We start from the raw sequence: 21,695 nt of genomic DNA on the forward strand, positions 1-21,695 counted from the left end.
TAGCAGGGGAGGGAGCCAGGTCCCCTGGACACTGGAGCTTGACTCTTGGCTTGTCTGACTACTGGGGAAATGGTCCAGGGTAGGGACAGACTCCTCTCAACCCCGACTAAAGGCGTTGGTGACGGTGGGTGACTGCAGCTTGCTGTGGAGACACGTGGAAGAGAAACTGCCTTCCCTCCTTGGTCCTTGTGGCCCAGATGCTCAGGGTGGGTTCCCTGGAGAGTCCCCAGAGGTTCAGCATGAGAGATGGGGCGCCGGTCATGGGGGTGGAGCCTCCTTGATGACTGTGTAGTGACTCTGTCCACTGTGGCAGGAAGGAAGTCGTTCTCATCACCGACAAATGAAAATGGCAGGTGAAGACCTCTTGGGAAGTCCCACCCTTTGAAGCAACTTATGGGGAGGGGAGAGGAGAGAGCTTCAGGGGTGGCAGGGGTGGCAGGCCGGTAGGTAAATGGCAAAGGCAGAAGGAACAGACGCTCGGGGAGTCTGAGTGTGTGTCATACCTTCGCAAACCTGCCCGACAGGTCCCGTGCCAAGGAATAGACCAAGCTGTCTATTCCACAGTCTTTGCCACACAAAGCCCCCATTCTGCACAGGGCAGGGGCCTGATCCTGAGCATGGTGGAGGCAGCTGCACCAGTGAGAAAGTGGAGTTTGGGCAGGACCCAGCAGCCAGTTCCTGGGAAGCTGCTGCCTCTCATTGGCCTTCTGATGACAGGTTGAAGCTTTGAGGTGTTATGCAAAGTGTGATATTCTAGGCCCTGTGAGGCGCCCATGAGGCCCAAAGCTTAGCTGGTGACACATCCAGTGTGTGCCACCTGCTGGCACTGGAGTTGTAGCTCCAGGAACAGCTACTTACTGAGCACTCAGCCCAGTGGTACCAGGTGCTGGGGCCCAGACGCCACGTGCACTGCCCCCCAGAGCTGTCACAACTTGTGAGACGAGAACCACCACCATGTTCTTTTTACAAAACTGGGGAAACCGAGGATTGGGGAGGTCGAGCCATGTGCCAAGGTGACACAGCTGGTGAGAGGGAGCGTCAGGACTGACACTGGGTCTGTCTTAACCTCAGGGCACCCTGCCACCTCTGCCCTTACCAGGCGGCCGCAAGCATTCAGGGCCTGCCTCACACATAATAGGCCTGCAGAAATGTCCCTGAGCAGCAGGCTTAGATTATGTAGCAGTTTGAATGAACTGACCTGGGAGCAAGTTCAGTTTGTCCAAAGGTTACTCTGGGGACAGTGGCCTCTCAGAGGAGGCTCCCTCTGCCATGCCCTCAGGCCTCGGTGCCTCTCTGGCAGTCTTGGGTACCTTATTTGGGTAAAAACAGCAGACACGGGCTTCCCTGGTGGCACAGCGGTTGAGAGTCCGCCTGCCGATGCAGGGGGCACGGGTTCGTGCCCCGGTCCGGGAAGATCCCACGTGCCGTGGAGCGGCTGGGCCCGTGAGCCATGGCCGCTGAGCCTGCGCTTCTGGAGCCTGTGCTCCGCGGCGGGAGAGGCCACAACAGTGAGAGGGCCGCGTACCGCAAAAAAAAAAAAAAAAAAAAACAGCAGACAAGAACCCGAGGGAGATAGCCCTGTGTGGAGAGCTTGCAGGGATCAAAGAAGACTTGGGAGGTCTGGAAGGCAAATAAGAAACTCTCAGTTTCAAACAGACCACTTTATTGATGACCTTCTATGTGCTAGATGCACCAAGGAAGAAAAGGCCATTGTCCCACTGTCCAACTGGGAGCTATTCTCACTTTGTTTACCTCTTCCTCTCCTGGCTACCCCTTAAGGAACACTCCCCAACCTACCCACCTGGAAAGAGAAACAGACTCCAGCCTCCCCTGACGGCCTCTGCCAGGCACTGTGCTGATCACTTTCCTTGTCTCCTTTAATCTTCCCAGCTTTTCTTGGGAGTAAGTTACTAGTGTTCTCTCCAGCATGCATATGGGAAACGAAGGTTTAAAGAGATGAAGTAACCTGCACCATGCTGTAAAGTGAACCCATGACCACAGCTCTACGCTGTGTGCCGGTGATGGGCCTGGCTGTACAAACCACTCTAAACGCCAGAGCCAGAGCCTGGAGACACGTAAAAGGAGGAGAAAACACCGAGCCAGCCCCTCAGCTGGGGTTCCCAGGGTTTCTTGGTAAATGACTGAAATTTTAGGTAGTGCTATTAGGAGCTGTGCTAGCCGCCTTGCAGAATGGGAGAAACGCTGGTTTTGAGTTAGATACACTTAGGTTTAAATTCTGGCTTTGTGTGTCACTTTGTAAGGTTTAAATTCTGGCTTTGTCACTTTGTAGCTCGTGACCTTGGGCATGGTTCTGAATCTCTCTGAATCTCAGTTTCCTTATCTGTAAACTGGGATAAGAATAACTCCCTTGCCGTGTTGTGTGAGGATTAGAGATGATACAAGTGGAGCGCCTGGCACGATGTAAGCCCCAGAAGAGCTTGTGCGGACAGTCATTCACTAGATATGCGCTGAGCACCTACTGTGTGTCAGGTACTATTCAAGACACTGGGAATTTAACAGTGAAAAGAAAAGACTCTTGCAACTGTTTTCAAATTTCGTAGACCAGAAACTTATCATTTCTGAGAGGTCCTTTTAGAAGCCAGGAATGGCTAAACTCAGATTCAGTAAATTGATTTCTCTTTCTGTTATTTGTTAGCTGATGAGCTTGGAGAAGTCGTTTAGCTTCTCCAAGACTCTATTTTTTTAAACTGTGAAATACATCATACACACAAGAGTACACAATAGGCCTATGTATACATTAAAGGGTAGTGTAATATATCCTGACCCACCACCTAAGTTTGGAGTGGAACGTTTACAGAAGCTTAAAAGCCCCCTTTCCTCTTCCCAGTTGCATCCCCTTCCTCACTCTCCACCACACTGTAACTAATATTATGAATTTTAGTTAATATTTCCTTGCTTTTCTTTGCAAGTTATCATCTCTGTAGGCTTTACAAAACAGTGTATTGTTTAGTTTTACATCTTTGGAGTCTACCTACACGTGTATTGTCTGCGATGCACTTTTTTCACTCAATAGTGTGTTTCTGAGATTCATCCACTTCGAAGCACACAGCTGTATTGATTCGTTTTCAGTGCAGTGTCGTATTCCGTAAGAATATGCCACAATTTGTGCATCCTTCCTCTTGTCGATGAGCATCTGGGCTGTTTCCGGTTTGGGGCTATTATGATAAGCTAATACTGCTAGGAAGATGTTGTGCTTGTCTTCTGGTGCATGTGTAGGCTTTTCTCTAGGGCACATACCTAGGAATGGAGTTGATGGGTCACACGGAATTCCCTGTTTGGCATTACCCTACACGTCTTCCACAGTGACGGTACCGAAAACACTCCTTTAAGTAAACACTCCTTTAAGATAAAAGTTCCCATGGTTCCCCATCCTTTTTAACACTTGGTATAGACTTCATTTCTAAAATGAAAAAGTTGTACTAGAGCTTCCTTTTGTTTTTCTCTCGGTACGTGGGCCTCTCACTGTTGTGGCCTCTCCCGTTGCGGAGCACAGGCTCCGAAACGCGCAGGCTCAACGGCCATGGCTCACGGGCCCAGCCACTCCGTGGCATGTGGGATCTTCCCGGACCGGGGCACGAAACCGTGTCCCCTGCATCGGCAGGTGGACTCTCAACCACTGCGCCACCAGGGAAGCCCTAGATGAGCTTCTAAAGTCTCTTTCGGCTATAATAAGTGTATCATTCGTAACCTCAGGACCTGGTTTCTGGCTTATGTGTGTGCCTGTCTGATGTGTGGTGTACAGGTGGCCCCGTAAATGCCACAGCCTGACTCTGAGAGCCCTTTGCAGGGTCTCCAGGTGCAGCTGAAGCCCTTCCTCACTGGGCTTCCACTGACAGTGGGTGAGGGATCCTGTGGCTCTACATCCTTCCCAACACTTGCTGTTCTGGTCAGTTCAACCGAGAGGCTGATGTCAGGGCTGAGAACATACCAGGTGCTCAATTAATACCCACTGAATTGCATTTTTGCCAAATGGATTGGGAGGGATGTATATTTTCCCTGAGCATTGATTTTAAGAACAAGACATGCAAGTATCAGAATCACGTATGTGCTAGTTAGTTAACACATGTATGTGTTAGCTAGTGCTAACTAGAGTGCTGGGGCTGGGGACAGGGATGGGATTTATGTCTGTCTTGGGCTTCTTGATCATTTGAAGGCTCCAGGTGAGGTGAACCGAGGTTAGTAGTCTCCACTGACCAATTGTGCAGAGTCTGGCCTTGAAATTTGACCCTCTGTCTTGTCTGGTTGGAGAGCAGGGGGCGTCTGGAAGATGGGGTGAAGAGAACAGAGGAGGTGCCAAATAGGCTGGGCAGAAGTAACTTCCCACCTCTGGCAGAAGTTCGGAAATTCAGAGCCTTTTGGAGCAAAGACCTCTGCCCCGAGGGCGTTTTCCAGCATCATCCTGGCCAGCCTGGAACCGTCCCATTCCCCCTCCACTGGCACTACCTGCTACCACAGGAGGAGGTGAATGCCCACAGAGAATCCCCTTCCAAGAGTTGAACACTCCGCCCGGGAGTGGAGGGTACCAGTTTGAAAGGTGTTAGATATACTCAGTGTCCTGGAAGCCAAATAAGCAGCCAGCTGCCCACCCACCCAGCCACCCACGGGACAAAAGAATGTGGCTGGTCGGGCAGTAGCATGGGCCACCCCAGCCCACAATCCCATAATTACCCATCGAGTCTGTGCCTGTCAGCTCCACGGGCAGGCGAGCGCCTCTGCCCTGGGCCTTATCTTGGTCACCAGGCCCATGCTGGGCTCAGCGGCAGGGCCTCACCTATCCTTCAGCCACTTCTACCCCCAACTCTGACCCAGTGTCTCTCTCTGTACCAACCTTTGACCCTTTTGAAGCTCGCATATCATATAGTAGCTGATAATCATAATAAACCAAAAGGTTACTATAACTTAATATGTTCCAGGCACTGGGTTAAATGTTGTCCGTGCATCTTCTCATATATGCCTCTCAATAATCCCATGAGGTAGGTAATATTGTTATCCCCACTTTACAGAAGAGGAAACTGAGTTTGAACAAGTTAAGAGGCTAAATTTCTTGCCCAAAGCCATCGAGCTCCCAAGTCAGAACCGGAACTTAAATTCAGGTCTTTCTAAGACCCGACGTGGGGTCCTTCTTCGCCTGCCACTGCCTGTCCTGCCCTGCGTCCCGGTCCTTCAGCTCCCCAACCCCTTCCTGTCTGAAGAGGGCTGGAAAAAGAGGCAGCAGGTGGTGTCAGTGGAGGGGGAATGGGACGTTTCCAGGCTGGCCAGGATGATGCTGGAAAACACCTTCAGGGCAGAGTTCTTTGTTCCAAAAGTCTCTGAATTTCCGGACTTGTGCCAGAAGAGGGAAGTTACTTCTGCCCAGCCTATTTCGCAAGCTTGCCAACTTCTTGGGTGCCATGATGTTGAGAATTGGGGGATGGGCTCCCTCAGGTAAAATTCCATTATAATGAACGCCATCTAAGATCTGAATGGCTTGGTTAAAATGGAATTATTTTAACCTGGGTGCAGTGGAAGAACTCAGATATGCAGCCTGAGAAACTAGAAATGAAATGGAGTTGATTCGCCCTTGAGTGTCTCTTAGGGAGGCTCTGGGAGGGTTTGGAGCCTAGGAGAAGGGTCAGATGCACCCCAGTTTCTCCTTGAATGTCAGGCTCCCTGGTGGTTGGGCAGGACTTGGAGGGAGCAAGGCTGTGACTGTCCAGTTGTCTATTTCCCCCACTGTGCTGTGAGCCCCTGAGAACATCTCTGAACCCCGTCTCTGAGGTGTCACCACTCCACACAATACCTAACTCATCATGGATATGCTCAGTAGATGTCTATTGGGTTGCTTTTTAGGTAGACCGGGTCTCCTAAGCTAGAAAAGAGAGTTGGAGGGCAATCGCTTCATGTGACTAAAACATCCTTAAAAATCTGGACTGCAGCTCAGATGAATTGAACCAAATGTGCATAATGACAAGCGCTAACACTGAGCAGGTGTCACGTACCAGGCCCTGTGCTGAGTACTTTACATACATTATCTCATTTAATCCTCACAGATCAATGAGGTAGGTATTGTTATTTTTCTCATTTGACAGGGGAGGGAACGGAAGCGTAGAGAGCTCAGGTCATTGGTTCTGGTCTCACCTCTGGCAGGGAGGGAAGGCAGGGTTGGCACCCTGGCAGGCTGCCTCCAGAGCCTCTTCTCTCAAGTGTCTCCCTCATCACAGAGCTCGGCTGAAGCTGGGGGCTTGTTCGGGGAACTAGGGCCAGGTAGGTAACAGTGAGTGCAAACCCTGGTGGGATGGCACAAGCCTGGTCTAGAGGGATAGCCCCGCCTCAGGCCAGCAGGGTGGCCACTGGAACTTTAGCACGGTGTGGCTAGATTATACAATATTTTTAATAGGAAGCGGGACATCCAGGTTTTTTCCAAAAGTCAAATCTCTCTCTTTTTTGGAAACATTGACAGCCAATCCAAAAAGGTATAATCACTGGTGGTGATGGGTAGGGGGGTGACAGACAGAACTCATTCATGGTCAGGTTTAGCCTGTAGGCCTCCTGTGTGTCCTCCGGTAGTTTCTTTCCTTTAAGAGATGACTGTTACCTGGAGAGGGACCAGGAAAGCCCTAGTGTATATAGAATTCCTTACTAAAGGCATGAATGATTCCTCTCCATGGGTACCCCTCCCATCGTGTGATAATACTTTACAATGCAGAGTGTTTCTTTCTAGAGAGTTATAATGGAATCTTTCAGTCTGATGATAAAAAATAAATCCTCCCCTTTCCTCCTTATCTTTCTGTCTCCCTCCCTCCTTCCTTCCTTCCTCCTTCCTCCTCTACTGTGTCTTTCCAGTCAGATATTTCCCTATAGATATTAGAATGAAGGTTCGATGTAGAAAAATCAAAAGGAAACTAACAGTCAAAGAAAGGGTCTCTAGCCCCCGCACCACCCCCCCTCAAAAAAAAGTGACACTTTTGGATTGGGCTTGGTAGGCAATGAATGACGCTTATCAGGCCGGGTCTGAAACCCTCACTGCACTGTGGGCTCTCCCGGGCTGTGAGGACCTCATGCTGTCAGAGACGGGATCACGCTCCATGTTATACTTCAAAATGTTTTCTCACAGCTTTCCCCTTTATGCCTGAGAATAGGCCTCCCTCTCCCTCTTAAATACCTGGGAAAATAATTGTAAACTAAAAACTAACATTGGTACGGAGTATAGCAATTTTATAACACACTTTTTTTTTTTTTATCTCAGCTGATACAACATTCCTGTGTGATAGGCAAATGGGTGTAGAATCCCCTTTTGGAGGCTTGGTAAAGTAGCAATGTTTAATTCTTTTCCTTCCATTCCATAAGAAAGCCATAGCCAGGGAGGATTGAAACCTGGTGTGCGGGGAGCCCCTGGCTCCCCCAGGCCTTCCCATACCTGCCGCCCTCACCCCTCACCTGGCATCCACAGGTGGGAGGGTAGGGGGGACAGCTGGTAGTCCGGAGCCCCTGACTGAGGTCTCCACCTCCCTGAAATTCCCGCTCCAGGGTGAGTGTGGTATGGGGCACGGGGAAGGCCCTAAACCAAAGGGTGGCCCATGGTCAGCCTCCTCTCCACGCCCACCCCGACTGCCTGTCACCCTGAGCTATTATTCCCCAAGCTGGGCAGAAAATAGCTCACTCAAGAGAATTATTTTTGTCTCTGTTAAACGTCAATCCTGGATTACTGAAAAGCCTGGCTGCAGAAGTGTGTTTCAGGACAGGAGGAGTGCTGGGAAAAGTGGTGCATCGGGGAGCAAAGGGGAAGCGGTGGGTGGAGGGGTACCACCTCTTCCCCCAGGGGCTGCGATGGCCTTCTTCCCTAGAAGTCTGCCCATCAGGCTGGCTGACCAGCGGCCACTCCAGCTGACAGTGCGCAGCCTGCCCAGCCGGCTGGAGTGTAGTTCACTCACAGCTCCTTTGATTGATTGAGTGCACGCCCTGAGCTGGTCCATCAGATTCCTTCTCCAGGGATGTTTGCCTCTGCCCGAAGGAGTGGTGAGTGAAGGGAGTGGAAATTCTGTTACCTGGTGTGGAGGTCCAGGTGGGCAGCTGGGGGGCTGCAGACAGCCAAGGAGGGAAAGAAGTTGTTGCTCTGGAGTATAGACCTCCTCCCCCTCTTAAATACCTGGGAAAATGATGGTAAACTAATAACTAACATTGGTACGGAGTATAGCAATTTTATAACACGTTTTTTTTTTTTTTTTTTTTGCGTTACGCGGGCCTCTCACTGTTGTGGCCTCTCCCGTTGCGGAGCACAGGCTCTGGACGCGCAGGCTCAGCGGCCATGGCTCACGGGCCCAGCTGCTCCGCGGCATGTGGGATCCTCCCGGACCGGGGCACGAACCCGTGTCCCCTGCATCGGCAGGTAGACTCTCAACCACTGCGCCACCAGGGAAGCCCTAACACACTTTTTTTTTTAAATCTCAGCGGATACAACAATCCTGTGAGAGGATTGTTGGAGACCTGGTCTCAGCTTCTCCTGTACCCTGAGGCAGCATTGAATGCCACTCTGTGTGGCGAATCTGTTCCATCTTTGCCCCTGGGTACCAAAGAAAAACAAGGAAGAGGAAGATAGCCAATGGGTAGGGTTGGGGTGGAGGGTTTAGTTTGGAGAGGGTTCATGGGTTAGGACAAAGGCCACTATTTCCTACCACTTTGTGGCCCCAGGGAAGAATCCTCCAGTGGTTTGGCCTGAAACATTGAAACGAGGGTTATCTTCAATGATAGCTCTAAGGGGAAGGCTGTGCTTGTGTCATGTCATGGGCCAGCAGTGAGCGTGGACGTCTGGACCCAAGGTAGGGGCTGGTGTGTGCCCACACATGCAGCGGACTTCCCACACATGTCCATGGCGCAAGTTGTTCGTGACCATAGTGTGTGTGTGGTTGGTGCCCTTAGAGGGATTCCTGGCAACAGGGAAGTGACCTTGTTGACTGGGAGAGAGGAGTAAGCCGAGTGCGCTGGTGGACGCAAACGTGGGGACCGGTGGGTTCTGTGGTAAGGCAGCTCTCCCTGTGCCCGGCAACCGCATCTGGCCACCCTGGACAGATTGATGCATCAAATAAGGATTGACTGGTGACGTGCCACTGAATTGTTCACAACTTCCATCTGCCCTTGTTGAATCTTTTGTTCTTTCTTTGGGTTTTCTCTCACAAAAACTATGTTTTTCTATTTAGCTGGGCAGGATTTTCCAGAATTCTCTCCTCTACCTCTCCCTTCCAACTCAATTACTGATGGAATGATCCCAGGGGAAAGCATCCCCCCCCAAAGGAGAACAAGGGGTGTGCATTAGTGCGGTAGAAGAGGCCCGCTGCCTTCCTGACCTGGGGGGCCCTTTCTCCGTGAGCAGTTGGGAAGGAGGCCCATTTTTACTTCCTTCACAAATCTCAAGGTCAATTCCGGTTGGAATGGGAAGCTGAATGGAGTCTGAAAGTCTTTGGTTGCAAAATATCATTGCAGTGATTTAAAATTCCTGGTATTCAAGACTCAGTGTGTTTACGAGAAGTACACTCGGTAGAGGAAAGAATGGAATTTACTTCCGACTGAAATGAGTGTGGTCAGTTGGTTTATTCCTCTCTTGCGTCCCCTGTCTCTCTCCAGCCATATGGAGCTAGTTTCTCCGCCTCCAAAATGCTCTTTCCCTTTTGCCTCATAGCCTTTGTTCACATGGTATCACCTGCCCGGACCCCTCTTTACCCTTCTCACCACTGCCATGTTAAACTATGGTCCTTTCTGTCTCAGTTAAGGCACAGAGAAGTGACGTCCTCTAAAGAGCCTCTCTCCCTCTCCTCCAGGACCAGGCCAGGTGCTCTCCCACGTGCTCCTGTCACACCTGTGCCTACCTGTATTGCAGTGGGGATCTGAGTTGGAGATTCCTGTTTGTCTCCCTCAGTAGACTGTAAGCTTCATGAGGGCCGGGTCTCTGGGCGGCTCACCGTGGTGTCTCTGAGTCCTAGTATACAGCATGCCACATAGTCAGTGCTTAAAACCAGGCAGGGGTCACCATCATAGATAAGGCATCAGAGGCCAGAACCAATACCCAGCACAGTGTGAGGCCAAGAAGAAATGCTGTGGCCTCCTTGGCCCTCCAGTATGGTCCCCAAGAAGAGATCTACACAGCACAGCAGGATGGCTGGAATTCTGACCAAACAGAAGCCCTGGAAAAGCTCTATTGGCGAAATCATTCACACAGGAACTGAATAGCAGCTTGCGGGTGTCTGCTGCTACCCTCAAAGGTAAATGGGAGCCTCCCCACTTGGCCTCTTCCTGGGAAGCCTCATGAATACGTGAGAAGTGTTCACCTCTTCACTAATAATGCAGAAGAGAGACAGGATGCCTTTGGGTAAATCAGCCCCTTATGGGACTGGAGCTGTCTGGTAGAGAGTTACCCCAGCCCCACCCCTCTCAGAGGACCCTGGGATCCCTCATGGATTCTGACACAGGCCTCAGAATCTATCCTAGGATAAGTGAATGGCTTTCCAGGGCTGCCAAGAGCCAGGGTGGCTGCAGCCCTTACTGCCCCGCCCCCGGCTCCGGCCCCCTGGCCTCTGCCAGCCTTTCCCATCACTCTGCCTTCCAATGCCTGCTGTGGTGGCCGTGAATGGGGCGAGGAAGTGCCGCTGCCCTGATAACCGAAAGGGGGTGCCCCCGGACTGCTGAGCAAGGTCCCACTAAGTGGAGAACAGATGCCCTATAAGCCCTGGATGCCGGAGAAGGTAGGAAAGAGACTCACGGGGTGAGAGAGGGAAAGGACGCGCTATGAGCAGAAGCAGTGAGCAATTGGTGGCACCTTGGGAGTCACGGCCTCATCTTCCTTGTGGAGGAAGAGTCCAGATGTGTAGCCCAGCTTCTCTGCTTGTCAGGGAAAGATTAGAACCATCCATTCTCCCTACCCCGAGCAGCCGGATTTTTAGGAGTCGCAGCCAATGGGTGGGGTCGTCCGTTTTTTTCCCAGTTCCGCAGGTATGTGGCTCTCTGGGCAATGTTTGTTTGGGGTGGAGCCTCGGGGATGGAGAACAGGCTTCCTGGCCTCCACGGCACCTCTCTGGGCCCTGAACTCTCCACAGTTGTACTAACAACAGTAACTGCTCTAATAATGAGAGCAAACACATAAGCTCCAGCGTGCCGGGCCCTGTGCTGAGTGCTGCGCAGAGATCTTGGTCCCCGTGACCACCTGTGACCTGGGCACTGTCATGTCCCTATTTGTAGATGAGGACACAGGGACGGGTTCTGGGGGAAGCTGGACAGTAGTCAGGTAGCCAAGGGTGTCAGACTGGCCGAGGTGATTGTGGAGGTGCGCAAGGGATCTGATGCCAAAGATCCCGAAAATCTCGCTTGGAGTTGGCAGGACCTGGGACTTGGGTACTACCTTTCCCACAGTGCAGGAAGAGGCTGAGGGATTCAGAGATTGCATTGATCCCAGCAGGCGTAAACCTGGGCCTACATGAACTTGGGCTGGGGACCAGCAGTCAGAAAGATGCTTAAGCTGGGGAGAGGGTCATGGGGCACTAAAAACTGGCCTTGGGAATCGCTTGGGAGAAAGAAGCAGCTCTCTCCTGTTGTCCTGGGGCCATTTTTTTTTTTTTTTAGAAAATCAAGGAAAATCCCATTTGGCCATCAGTTGCATCAGCAATCCCAGGGGTTCAGGTGTCCCCAGAGGAGGGCTAGATCTGCTCTCCCTGTATTCTTGGTCCTCTCCCTTTGGGCTGCCTCAGTTTCTACTCCTTGGTCTCCAAGTCACTGAACAAAGAGCCTCCTTGTCCCATCAACTTCCACCTGTGGCAGATGCCCCAGGGAAGTACTCCCACCTTAGTATCCCAGGAAAGCCACCCAGAGGAGTGAGATACACCCAGGCCAGGTGTATCCTGCCTCCCTCTAAAATAGTCCCGGACCGTCTTGAGTCCTCATCCATTTTTTCAGGCCAGAGAAGCCGGATGTGGGAGCAGAGTTGGTCAGGCAGGAGAGAGTGGGTACCCCTCACCCACCACTTTGTTTTTCTGTATTGCTCGTAAGGATGGAGTCAGTGCGGGGTGGCCTCACTGCAGTCTGCCTCAGGGCCTCCTCGTGGCCTCTCCACAACTCCCCTCCTCTGAGGAATGAAATACGTGCCCCCTTCCGTGGCCTGTTTCTCTCCCACCTCACTCTGTTCCCCTGGGAAGCTGCTCGGGCTGGTGATGGGAGGTCTTGGGACCTGGCCAGGGTGGGGTTGGAGAAGCATCCTCCCTCCTTGTGTGGCCTTTGACAACTCGCTTCCCCTCTGGTGGCCTCAGTTTCTTCTGCTGTAAAACCAGAGAGATTGGGCTGCAGCTACAAATGGGCCGGTTCCCTATGCTTCACCGGCCACTGTCACTGCCCACGCTTTCCGGCAGGGACAGGGCATGGCCTGCCTGTTACCTGAAGAACAGTAATCAACCCAGAGATCTTGTTGACAAAGCCGAGGGCTGAGTTTCCACTGGAAAAAGGCAGCTTGCAGGAATAATTGTTGTTGATAAGAAGTGGAAATATATCTAAGTAAGCTACGTATCTCCTGTCCCACTGCCTAGAGCTTCGTGGGTTCCTGCCTCTGGGTTTTGCTCAGCTCCAGGAAGCTACCAGTACTCCCAAGAGTGACAGGACCATCTGCTAAGAAAGAGCCTTGATGAATGGCCAGTAGAGTGGGAGTCTGTAGCATGGCTTCTCTGGAGTGACCTGCTAACCCGTGACACCGTATGGGGTGTCAGTCCATGACCTTTACCAGGTTCTCAAAGGTGAGGTATATTCCCCAAGAAGTTAATTAAGAAGCGCCTTCAGGGGTAAAGTTATCCCTGAAACTGCTGGATCATCAGCCACTTAATTTCCCATCCTTCAGTCAGTCGTTAAACAGTTTGGTCCACCTCAGGCGTATTCTTAGAGCTGCAGTGCTGGGGGCCAGCCTCCCCTGGAAACAACTGGGCCTAAGACAGAGGCGGCAGGCTGCCTTGGCCGAACTTACTCACACTCTTCCACAGGGCCCTTTTCTTGGGCTGGAAACTTCTCTCCAGGTGAAGCCAAGGAGGCAGATGCTGTCCGCACTCACCACCTTATTCACTGCCCTTGTGGGAATTATGATCGTACCTGGGACGTTTATGAGGTCTAAATCAAAGTTAAATGTAGCCAGGCTAGCTTCCTGTGCTTCTTTTTCTAATGTGTGTGGTAGTATCACATGATGGCCCTACCAGCGCCTCCTCCAGAGACACTGTGGGAATGGCCTAGTAGATTCATCTTCGATGGCTGTGGAGAGCTGGTCTAGGACCAGTGGTTGAAAACTGAGCTGGTCTAGGACCAGTGGTTGAAAACTGAACACTGTTGAAAACTATTTCATCTGCGCATAATGAAGAACTGTCTAAGCATAGAGCCATCCAAAGAGTATGGATTACCGTGGGAGATAGTTCTCTAACAGAAAAGATATTTAAGTCCAGGCTAGAAAACTGACTAGAATATTATAGAAGCGATTTAAGATGGTTGGAGTAGGTGGTGTTGAGTTTCCTTCCAATCTTGAGATATTCTGAGATGACTGGTATCCACTGGGTTTTACTTTGGAAATTGTAGTCTTCAGAAAATAAGTTCCGAATGTCCTCAGCCATGTTTAAAGTGTGTGTGTGTGTGTGTGTGTGTGTGTGTGTGTGTGTGTGGAGGAACTGGGGAGGCAGTGGGGAAAGAAAGAATTGGGCCAAGATCTAACTCTACAGTACACTTTCCTCTTTCCTTGCCCTCATTTCCACTCTATCCCCCCTCAGCTTCTTCTGGGAAGTAATGCTGAGACTTTCCTGGAGAAAGAATGTGGGCTTATGTTGGGGATGGTGAAGAAGGAAGAAAAGGCATCACCTCAACTGGCCATGACACTGCTGTGCCTAAGTGATGCTAGGATAAAGAGACAGCAAGTAAGAAGTTGGGTAGGTCACACAGCGTTCAGCACTCTATGGGCAGAGTTGCAAGGATGATGAAATGAAAACAACAAGAAAAGGGCGTGCACGCATAAGCACGTGTGCACTTGTGGCTGGCATGCTCACAGGCCCATCCGCTCCAGAGAGAGCCCAGCGTGTGGTTGATTCCATGTGGGCCAATTTTAGGAAGAAGAGGAATTTTCTCCCCCTCTGCTGGGAAATCACTTAGCTTTGCATTTCTTTCTAGAAGGAGAGGGAACTTTGAGCTAATGTCAACAATTAGAAAGCCCGTTTTGATCAGTCCAGTCCCAACCGTGCTGAGGGAGGCCCCTCTCCTGGGCTCCCAGTCCCCACAAGACCCAAAGGGGCCACATCACTCCCGCCCTTCCTGCCCCTTAGCATCTGGGGGTGAGTGGGCCTCACCTGTTACTGGGAGGGCTGGGGAGAGCGCTCAGTGGAGGAATTTCACTTCCTGAATGGTCTTAAGGCCTCATCATGATGGGAATTCAGCCTCGGAGTTGCATACTTTCAGAGCTAGAAAAGACCTTAGAAGTCAGACCTCTGTCTGCCGCTTGGTCCTCCTAGAGTCACAGCTTTACTGCCCTCAGGACTCCGAAGAGGGTCTAGTGAACACAGCAGAGTTAAACTGAGCCCTGTAGCGCACTTCGATCCTTGTCTTGCCAGGGCTGTCCCCAGGACACCCTTCAGTCCCCACCCTACAAGACTGTCCTAGGTGAGACTCTGCCTGGGGATGCCCATGCAGCAGAAGTCACTGGAAGTTGGGGTGTCTGTTGTGTGAGCTGACGGGCAGATGTGTGGGAGAGGCAGCTGTGGCTTCGATGACTGGAAGGAAACACATTATCTCCTCATTTCTTGCTAAAGCAAGGTCAGGCCTGGGGTCAGGCTCAGGCAGGGGTTTTTTTGGTTTTTGTGTTTTTATTTTTTTTATTTTTGGCTGTGTTGGGTCTTCGTTTCTGTGTGTGGGCTTTCTCCAGCTGCGGCAAGCGGGGGCCGCTCTTCATCGCGGTGCGCGGGCCTCTCATTGTCGTGGCCTCTCCCGTTACGGAGCACAGTCTCCAGACACTCAAGCTCAGTAGTTGTGGCTCACGGGCCTAGCCGCTCCACGGCATGTGGGACCTTCCCGGACCAGGGCTCGAACCCGTGTCCCCTGCACTGGCAGGCGGATTCTTAACCACTGCGACAGGTAGGGGTTTTGATGTAGGATGCTGACCCCGGAGGAATGGAAGCCAGGGGCTTTCTGCAGAGCTGAGCTGCTACCCCTCTGCTTCTCCGGGGCTCAATACTAGGGGTTTGGGTATTCCTAAAGCAGGGCAGGAGGGGTTGGCTCTGGGGACAGCCCCAGCAAAGGCAGTGGGATGCTCTTATACTCAGAACATGAATTGGGGGTGGGGGGTGTATGACGTGGCAAAGTGGGTGGTGTTAAGCTGGGGGTTTTTCCACTTGTTTTCTTTTCGCCCTGTGTCTTTGCCCCACTTTCCACTCACTTGGACCTACAGGCTAAATCTAGGACAATCTTTTCCTAAAAGGACCACCCAGTAGTGCAAAGTTGCATGGGGAGGAGAGGCCCATCTTTTGAATGGGGTTTTCCCAGGTAAGAGGGGTTGGCTGGCAGAAGAGAGAGCCTGGCTGATTTGGGAGCCTTGGAAGGAAAAGTGCCACGATGTTCTTCCGTCATGACCTGGGGATTGCCATGTCTGCTCCTCCCTGACTTAGTGGAAGTGAAGGGTGTCCAGGGCACAGGGTGAGGAAATGACTGAGTTATCTCCCTTAGGAAAAGTAGAGCAGAGACTCGGGGCTCAGCTGCCTCGGTTCAGATCTGGGCTCCAAAGGCAATTGTCTCTGTGCCTCAGTTTCCCCATGCCTAAAATAGGGGTAATAACAGTACCCGCCCGCGAGGTTGTCGTGAGGATTAAATGAGTGAGGGTACAGGAGGAACTTGAAGCAGTGCCCGGCGTGAGTATTAGCACCTGGGCTGGTGATTATCGCTGGGATGGGTTGAGTTGGCAGGAGGCAAGGGCAGCCCTTGGCCATTGTGGGCAGCCAGCCTGTCCTCGTTTGGTCCCTGGCATCACCACTGGCCTGGCCGTGGGACCCTGGGCAAGTCTCTCAAAGTGCCCTACCTGGAGTTTGGTTTTGCCATCTGTAGAATGAGACTGCCCCTCATCTCACAGGACTGTTCGGAGGTTACGTGAGATGCTGGGTGGCACATAGTAGATACTCAAACACTTTCTCTTTAAGCTCAGGGCTGGTAGGCTACCTGGATCTCAGGTCTGACTTCTAAATATCTTAGGGGCTGAGAGCAGGAAAGCAGTGGTCCTTTCTGTACCCATTTGGTCCTTACCTCAGCCTTCCTGAGGAGCAAGCAGGGAGTCTGGGAAATTGCTAAGGCCATGGGATAGAATCTAGAAGAGCCCGGTTGGCTGGGGGGCCTTGGGCAGTACAAGCAGAGGAGAGCCTGGCTTGGAGGAAGTGGTCACATGTCTGTACCCTGCAGTTACCCCTCCTCTACCCACGGTGCTTGGGAGTGGGCCAACCATGTTCATGTTACCTCAGCAGGGTCCACTGACACTTTCCTCAGTTGTTACTTGGGGGTGGGCAGTGCCTGAGGGGCTGGTAGATGGGTCAGTGGGCTGGCAGTCTTAGGACTGGGCCCAGGTCTTGGATGCCCCTTGGGCTCTCCCCTTCTCTGCCTAGTCGGGCCACTAGGAGGCAGTGAAACAAAAGCTGGGGGTCTGAACCTTCCCCACATGGAGTTTGCCTGAAAGGCCTTCGCCAGAGTTCCGGGTCAGGCAGGCACCTGCATATCTATTATCTCCCCAGCCACTTCCTATTGGCTTCAGCGAAGGGAGGAAGTGTGTGTGTGTTTGTCTGTCTGGGTGGGCAAGTAGCACTGAGTGTGGGTGGAAGTGGGAAGGGTAAAATTCCACCAGCTCCACCTTGGTGACCCATCACGCCACTAAGACCCAGAGTCTGGACACTAGAGTCAGTCCACCGTCAGCCTTCGCCGAGGCCGGAGGTGTTGAGCATGTCTGGGGAAGAGCTAAAAGTGGCAGAAAACATCCTGTTTGAAAGCAGTGCGTTGCTGTATTTAACCCCTGCGGCACCTGCCCCGCCTACACCCAGTCTCCACAGACTGCAGATCCCAGACACCTGTCTTTGAAGCTATCCCAGGAGGCCAGGGCTAACCTGCACCATTCCCAGCTCCCGAGTGGCCTCTGCCATCGCCCGGGCGCCAGTCTCCTTCCCGCCCTCAGCAGCCTGCCAGGCCCCCCTCTGGCTCTGCTTTTCCGAGCATCCCTAAAACCCTGGCGTGGGGCCGTGGGAGCAGTCGCGCTCCCTTGGAAGAAGCCCTCCCTCCCTCCCAGCCCTCTCTGCTGTGCTTTCCATTTGCCCATGTGCTGGATGCCACTCCCACTCCTTCCCCCCCGGCCTCAAGGGAGGGCTGTTCCTGGCTGCCGCTGGGCTCCCGCCCCTTCAGTCCTGCCAGGGATGACACCCCCAACAGATCACTTCCGTCAAGTTTTCAGTCCCTGATCTGGGGACTAAAGCCCCTGGAAAGAGTCTCTCATCCTGCTGGATGAGCTCTCTAGCGGTGAGGTCAGCGCTGAGCTGTAAAGTGCTTCCCCCTTTTCATTTCAGGGTCCTTTTGGTTGGAAGCGTCTGTGAGCCCTCACAGAAGGGTACCTCTGCGCTCGACTTCCCTTCCCTCCTCTGCTCCTTCAGGTGGGTGTTTCCTCCTCAGCCACAGCCTCCTAGCTTTCTGTTATCCGGGGGCGAGGGGAGGCGGGCATGGGCAGGAGGCGGGCAGGGGGAAGAGGAGATACTCCCTTGCCCTTGGCAAACGTGGGTTGGTCCAGTCCTGTGTCATCAGAGTCCTCAGCATCCCGCGGCCAGAGACCTGGAGCCAGGCTGATCGGGGTGAGGCCTCAGAGGGAGGGGCTTGCAGATGCCCAGGCCAGGACCCCAGGGGGCCATCCAGCATGGTGAGGTTTCCTATCCAGCTCCCAACTCCTTTCTCTTTCCTGCCCTCCACGGTCTCTGCCTGTCACTCCTGGCACTGCCAGCTCTCAGGCCATATGTGCCTGGGACTCTTCTCCACCTCTGGACTCTTGGTCCTGGGCCCTGGCTTCTTGATAGCAGCGCATAACCCCAAGCAGGGCTGAGTTTTCTCTCAACTCACCTGAAATTGTCCTGTTCACTCTGGGTCTCCAGCTGCCGGGTCCAGCCTTCTGTCAGGCCTAACCCAGTGCCTGGGGTCCCACCCCCAGGCCAGGAGCCTTCCTGCCATCACTCTGTTGCAGGAAGGCGCAGTTGCCCGGCTGTGGTGCCGTGTTGTTTCGATTCTCTTGCATCATCACATCTCCAGTGAGCCCAGATGATGCTGAATACTTGTCGGACTGATCTGACTGATTCCCTTCCACTCTCACATTTAACTTCTCTTTTTCCACCAAATCCACCGGATGTTTGGTCCCTGGATGACACGGACTCTGTAGCAACACCACGATGACTGGGAATTGCATCATCTCAGCTGACCTGGGGTCAAGCCACAAGCATCCTAGACAGTTTGTCTTCTTACCCCAATGGTATTGGGCCTCTGGGATCGCTGCCCACGTCTGGGTTGTGGGTGACACTCCAGGAGCCTGGAATCAGCCTGGACTTAATATGGGCTATAGAGACAGTGTTGACAAACCCAAAGGCACTCTCTTATTTTTAGTTGTTTTACAGTTATGCAATGTTTTATGTAGCATATAAAACAGAAAATAGAGTTTTAGTAGTAGCAATAATAAGACACTGTATACCTACCACTCAGAGAAATGGAATATGGTTGCTGCATAATGTCTCTGCATGCCCTCCCCAATCTTCAAAAGTTTCTGTTATCATTCCTTTGTTCTTTTTTTTTTTAAAGTGTTTCTCTCTCTGTCTCTGCATGTGTATATATATAAACATTATCGTTTAACAAGTATCAACCTAGCTGTGATAGGGATGGGCAACAGGGTCACTATTATTACTTTAAAGTTCCCAGGAAAAGAGGAGGTGAAAGAGAAAGTTAGGGAATCCAATACATCCGTCTGTGATCCGGGCCCCTCTGCCCCTGCAGGACTGACAATACCTGTCCTTATCTGTCCAGCTTCCTTTGTTTGGCTTGAAGCTCTTGGTGAGATTTTTCTTTTTGTAAAATTAAGTATTTGTTTTGTGCACTTTGTAATTATACTTGCGAGAAAACCTCCATGTTTGGGCTTCTCTGGGCCTCGTTTGTAAAACAAGTGATAATAATAGTACTTGCCTCATTGGGGTGAGATGAAGATGGACTGAAATAAGACCTTACCAGGCATTGATGTGTCAAACCTCAGCTCAGATTGAGAGCCTAGTCATTGGAAAGAAGCTTGGAGCTTCCCAAGGGCCCCCGGAAGCTACCTCTCCCACTTAAGTGGGAGGACGTGGCGCCAGGGTAGGAGGGGTTAGGGTGCCTGTCTCCTCACCACTGGCTTCCTCTCTTGTTTTTCTTCTGTCCTGAGGGACCCTCCTGCCCTGGAGCCAAGGCACTTAAACCTGTAACAACCCATATGAGGACTCAGATAAAACTGGGAGGCAGCAGGGTCTGAGACCATTTCAGGGAGGCAGGAGGGACCCCAGAAGCAGCTCTGAGCTGACAGCAGTGGGGGTCAGAGGCAGCAGGTGAAGCCAAGGCCCCAGTTTGCCCAAGGGAAGACCTGTCAGCAGCTTCCTGAGAAGGATCTCCCAAAGCTATATATTTTGTTCCCTCTCTCTCTTTCCCCGCTTTCTTCAAGTGTGAAATCCATCTCTAGATAATGCCTATTTATACAAGCCATCTCTGAAAACAAAATTAGTTCACTGTCTATGACTCACATTACTCCGAAGGACGTTCAGAACAATGTGTTGAATTGATATTGAAAGAAAAGAGAGAGAAAAAGACTGATGAATTTGGCACCAGGACCGCAGGAGCACAAGTCCCGTCCATCCTGAGCTGCAGGGCGGCGAGGACCTGACACGACAGGGTCTGATTTGGGCATGTAGTCTATCCTCTTCCCCTCGCCCTGAAGGAAAGAGGGGCTGAGGGTTTCCCTCTGCGTCGGAGGCTGTTGGAGGGCCCTCGTCCCTCCTGGAGGGGACACTAGGCAAGAGAGGCCTCTGACCCGCGGCAGGTCCGCTGCAGAGGTGGAGCTGAGACCAGTGGTGTGCGTTTGTTCATTCACATAATCCTTCCTCACACCCGGTGAAGAAAAACACATTCTTCAGATGAGGACAGTGGGGTGCAGAGAGGCTGAACATCTCACCCAAAGTAGCCCAGGCTGTAGGCAGCAGGCGCAGCCTCTGCTCCCTGGCACCTTGGTTCCAGGCCACGCCGTGAGCATCACTGCAGCGGCCCTCCACAGGTTTGCTCCGAACTGGGTTAGGAGCCCACCTTCTGCTCGAGGCCAGCGCAGTGTCAGGAGGGTGAGCTGGGGACCGAGAGCCACGAAGGGAGGGCACCAAAGAATCCTGCTCCGGCCTGGGCCCCGGGGAGCTGCCCAGCTTTGCTGAGCTCCTGGCGGAAGGGCCGCCAGCCGGCCCTGGCACTGTCTCACCCCTGCCTGCTGTCCTTGCAGGGATGGAGGCGATGGCAGCCGGCGCTTCCTTACCTGACCCCGGTGACTTCGACCGGCACGTGCCCCGGATCTGCGGTGTGTGCGGAGACCGAGCCACCGGCTTCCATTTCAACGCTATGACCTGCGAAGGCTGCAAAGGCTTCTTCAGGTAGGTCCTCCCCAAGGGCGACGGGGAGGAGAGCAACGGGGTTTCCCAGGAAGAGACCCTGCGTTTTCCGCGTCTCCTTCCCTACCAGGCCCGGGAACACGCCAGCTCTCACAGCCCCCAGGGGCGATAGGGTCTTGAGGCTGTCTTCTTCCTCCTCTGCCCTCAGCTCCAGCTCGTCCTCTGACCCCCTCTGAAACTGCTTTCCTGAGGTGGCATGTAGGTCCCCATCCTTCCATTACCCCTTGACCCACAGCCCCCTGCACCGACCCACATGTCTGTCCTCCCGGAGCAAACCTCCTATCAGTTGATGATCGCAGCTTCCTAATCCAAGAGGCCGGCATGGCCTCGGGGAGGCCCAAGAACTTGGCCTCAGAGCTTGCCCTCTCCCCACCCCCCATCCAAATCAAACCATTCCCTGGAACAAGGGAAACCGCATCCCTGATTGGACCTCCATAGTTGATCTGTGCCCAGATCTGCATCCACGGCTTGCTTGTCCCAGGTTGGAAAGCCAACCTTAGGAAGCACAGGCATTCCTGTTTGGTCAGGGCCAGTTTCTCTATAAGCAGCCTTCTCTCTTCTCATGTGAGCCCAGCATTACCAGTGTAAACAGTGTGGGAAAGTACTAGAAAGGCTAGACAAAGGCTGTTCCCATCCGGAACCAGGGAGGGAGCACAGGGAAGTGATGAATTACAGGATGGGATTGTGAACCATGAGAAATTGGCATTTGGCATATTTTGGAGAGAGAGAGAGAGAGGGAGAGAGAAGCCTGCAAGAAGGTGGCCAACAAAGAGCTTCTGTATAATGGTCTTGTTGGAGGTGAGTAAAAGTAAGGGCAAGACTTTAGCCATCAGAGAGAGGAAAGAGTCAATCAGGTCCAGAACAAGGACTCCCATTTCCCTGAACGGGCATCGAGGGCAGAGTGAATCAGAGGCCTCAGGATGTCTGCGGTGCTCTCCTCCAGCTCGGGGACCCCTGGGCTCTATATATACAGGCTCCCGA

At 52.5% G+C, this 21,695-nt stretch overlaps 1 protein-coding gene across 1 annotated transcript in view; it reads left to right on the plus strand.

Moving 5' to 3' along the window:
• Positions 1–21,695, plus strand: part of VDR (vitamin D receptor) — a 53,311-nt gene that overhangs the window by 3,484 nt on the left and 28,132 nt on the right. Inside the window, exons 2-3 of the mRNA XM_065887111.1 lie at positions 17,580–17,663; positions 20,549–20,696. Coding sequence (XP_065743183.1) covers positions 20,551–20,696 — 146 coding nt within the window. The 5' untranslated portion in view covers positions 17,580–17,663; positions 20,549–20,550. The remainder of the gene's footprint in view (positions 1–17,579; positions 17,664–20,548; positions 20,697–21,695) is intronic.

The sequence above is a fragment of the Phocoena phocoena genome, chromosome 11 (genome assembly GCF_963924675.1).
Source record: "Phocoena phocoena chromosome 11, mPhoPho1.1, whole genome shotgun sequence".
NCBI classification, from domain to species: domain Eukaryota; kingdom Metazoa; phylum Chordata; class Mammalia; order Artiodactyla; family Phocoenidae; genus Phocoena; species Phocoena phocoena.